The 4,011-nt window shown below is 32.8% G+C and overlaps 1 protein-coding gene across 1 annotated transcript; it reads right to left on the bottom strand.

The window, feature by feature from the left end:
• Nucleotides 1–348: 348 nt before the first annotated feature.
• On the bottom strand, nt 349–1,303 carry LOC105132781 (uncharacterized). The gene has a single exon (XM_011036467.1). The coding sequence runs from the start codon at nt 1,094–1,096 to the stop codon at nt 452–454; it is 645 nt and encodes a 214-aa protein (XP_011034769.1). The 5' UTR covers nt 1,097–1,303; the 3' UTR covers nt 349–451.
• Nucleotides 1,304–4,011: the final 2,708 nt, after the last annotated feature.

A 4,011-nucleotide genomic window follows, 5' to 3' on the forward strand; every position in this document is an offset into this window, starting at 1 on the left:
TTATATTTATCTTTTTATTTTTTAAAAAAAATTAAAAGATTTAATTATATCTTAAAAATATTATCTCTATAAAACACATAAATACCTTGAAAATAATATTTTTACATCTCCAGGCTTACTACATGCCTGTTTCCATGCTAGGTGCGCGCGTGTCCCCGTTTAAGAAATGAAGGGAGGTCTTCATTTTTCTCAACGAAAAATTACCGGGGAGCATGGACAGAATTAAGTTAAATCTCTGCAAAATTGATAGTTATAAAAAAATCAAAGCCATGTATGCACCTATACGTTTATGTGTTTTACATGGAATGTGTTGCAAATTGAAAGTTATAATAAGAGATGTAAGAAATCAACAAACAATACTGGTGTTTTTTTCTTTGTTCTTCAAAAATTGGATTGCGTTCCTCTTCGCAATCAAGGTAAGAAGGAAAGAAATTAAGAAATGAAAGTTTAATTAATTAAGAGCGATCCCTTCATAAATGGTGGTTAATCTGAGCTTAAAGGAACGAACAGCCAATTTGGCTCGTCTGGAAGTATATTTCTTAAAACTTCTATCAGAACCGGATCTGGAAAACCCAATGGCAACGGAATCAGCTGCCCGCTGCACCTGTGGCTTATGTTTTCGATTCTGATTGATAACATTATGTTGCTGGTGGTCATGATCAGGATTGACCAACAATACAGGAGAAATCCGGGCCTTCTTGCCGCGACGGGAACCACCTTTCTTAGAGGAGTTTTGAAGGGCCAAGCTAGCTTTGACAGCCAAAGCTGCCATATCTGAAGAGGCTAGCCTGCGCTGAAGCTTTGAATTAGGAAGCACAAAATATATCTCATCGGCATGGAGAGGGACGTCCGAAGGCAAGACGGGAATGTATTCATCGTATGAAAGATGGTCGGAGTTGCAGAGGAACCAGGATGAGGATGATGAAGAAGAGGAAGACGAGGACGCAATTTCAGACCGGAGAACTTGAGAAACGAAGGCAGGAAGATAGTATTCGCGAAGATCACCATGAATTGAAATAACTTTGGCGGTCTTGGGACGAAGCTGCTCATGAGATTCATGATGGCCCAAGTACGAAGAAGAAACACAAGCACCCATCTGTCGTTCTTCTTTTCCAAAGTAATTAATTTTGAGGGCGGGCTGCAGCTGTTCTAGAGGATGTGGAACGCTGGAAATGGTTATTAATTCGCAACTGCTAGAAGATTTGAGAAGAGGAGGAAGGAGAGACGAAGCGAAACAGGCTGTCCGTGCACAAGACAGAATATGAGGGGAAATTGTGGAACAAGTGGTAGCTATTAATAAATAAATAGATAAGAGAGGAGGCATTTCTTTGATGTCAACAGAGAGACGTCGTCAGCAAGTCCGTCATGAACTAAACATATTCCTTCCGTTGCTATGACACAACTTTCTTGTCAAACACACACAGCTAGCAACTGTAGCACTCCACTCAGCAATGACGTGGTCTGCGGCTGGAAGCAAGTCAACAACTCCGAGTCTCCGGACAGGACAGGAAGAGGAGGGCTATGTGGGCCAACCAATGCCACCGCCGATGCGAGCCCCCCCGTGACAATCATTACTGTAAGATACTGGTTTCTTTAGCCCACAGAATTTTCAAGTCTGATTTTTCCAGGTGTATGTACAACAACAGTAATAGTCTAAAAGTAATAACAGCCAATACAGTCCTACCTTTTGTTCATAAGGCTAAAATATATATATATATATATATGAGGTTAGTCGGAAGGAAACATCAACACCTTGGCTCCGTTTATTTATAAAAAAGTTATTTTTTATAGGAAAAATAAATTCTTAAAAAATGAATTATTTTTTTATATTTGATAATATTATTAAAAATAAATTAAAAAAATACTTTTCAGTGTTTTGTTTATTATAGAAAATAAACTGAAAAATAATTTATTAATATTTTATTTTTTTCAAATTTATTAAAATAATGAGGAACAAATCTTACAAATTAAAAAGTTTAATGAGAATAAAATTGAAAAAAATATAATTTCATAAATTATCTCAAATAAAATAAATAATAATAAAAATAATAAAGATCAAATCTAAAAAAAAGATAAAGAAATTAAAATAATAATAATTAACATTTTATAAAGTATTTCAAATAAAATAAGTAACAATTAAAAGAATGAGGATCAAATTTGATAAATAAAAAATTTCAATAAAAAAATAATAGGAGAAAAGCAAATAACAATTATAAAAATAAGGACTAAAGTTAATATAGAAATTAAATTTTTAAAAATAAAATTGAAAAATAAATATTCAAAATAAAATTTATATAGTAATCAAAAATTTAAAGATCAAATTTAATATATCAGCAAATAATGACATTTCTAAATTTTTCATAACTTTCAGAAAGTGTTTTCCGTCCAAATTTTTTAGGAAAACACTTTTCTGAAAACTAAGTCAAATTTTTCTTTAACTGAAAAATATTTTTCGTTTATCAATTTTCCTAACAGCAAACAAACACAAGAAAGTTTGAAAAATGCTTTACTGGAAACCACTTTTTTGAAAACTAAATCAAATTTTTTTGGTTTAAAAGTATTTTCAGATGATTAAAAAGTGTTTTTCATTAACTGGAAAGTGTTTTTTATTTATCAATTTTTCTAATAATAAATAAATATAAAAAATAATTTATTAAAAATAACTTTTCAAAAATAAATATATCGCTCATCTTTTTTGTCAACCTCAACCCTGCTCTTTTTTTGTTCGACTAGAAAAAAATCTATTTTATTCGTCACCGAGCGTTCTCTTCATATACTGTGTTATCTTATACATATCATATGATAGAGTGCAAGCAGGCATGCCCAGTTAGGAAAACTCGTCGAGAACTGCCATAAATTTCAATGGGCGTATGTAAAAGAGGAAATAATATTTAAATATTCCCACAACGTAATTTTCAAGTAAGTAATATGCTACGTACGTACAGCTAAATTGTACATCAACAAGTATTGTGCGAGTCGGTTGGCGCTGGCCTGGCTTGCATCTGAATTCCCAGACAATTAACTGATGATGCTACACAATTGTCATGCCATGCAATAATTAATACCCACTGATCGAGTTCAGCTCACCTCTTGTTTTGTGTTTGACATTGCAAATTAAATACATATAAACATGGGAACACAGGGCTTCCCAAATAATGAAAAACAGAAGGCTTTCTTTGTATATAACGTGTCAAGCTAAGTCCAGACCAACGAACGAAGATTCACGATTGAGCCGTTCTCGACAGGGTCAAAACCACCACGCACACCCCCGTGGTTTCAAACAGAACCGCCATCGGAGACTTTCTTTTGCCCTCCCGAACGGTTACGTAACGTGCAATGACTTCACCTTTTCTCTTCCTTCTTCTTCATTTTTTTTTTAAACTTTAACATTACACTTCATTTCAAAAACAAATCATGTGCCAGTTTTTTCAATCTTTAAATAACAAATACATCATATGTATGGATATAACATCTGAATTTTTTTTAATTATTATTATTATAAATCTCATAGAACAGCAAAATTATTTATTTCCTGATTGTGTAGCAAGGATTAATTTTATTGTGAGAGCGAGCAAATCTCGGGTATACGATTGAACTGTTTAGATAATATTGATTTTAATTTGAAATTATCTTTAATATCAATTTCTTATTTAAACTTATTCAATAATAGAATAGACTACATAAAAGTTGTTCATTTTTTACACGTAGAGATGCATAAAGGAGGATAACAAATCTTATTTAACCATTTACTCAATCTAGAAGTAAGATTGGACGATATTCGTCTCCATTTTTTGTCATCATTACAATAAATCAATGAAAAATAGTAAGTTTTCTATGAAGGAACATCATTTACTATGATACAGATTGGCCGATATTCGTCTCCAATTTAATATGGCTGACCAAATACTTTCTGATGTTTTCACTTCTGTTTTCTTTCTCCAAACACTAACAAACAAGACCTGGCTGTAACATACAGTTGGATCTCGAAGTTCTTAGCTCCGTGGGGCTCCC

The sequence above is a fragment of the Populus euphratica genome, unplaced genomic scaffold (assembly GCF_000495115.2).
Source record: "Populus euphratica unplaced genomic scaffold, PopEup_1.0 scaffold68.1, whole genome shotgun sequence".
Lineage (NCBI taxonomy): Eukaryota > Viridiplantae > Streptophyta > Magnoliopsida > Malpighiales > Salicaceae > Populus > Populus euphratica.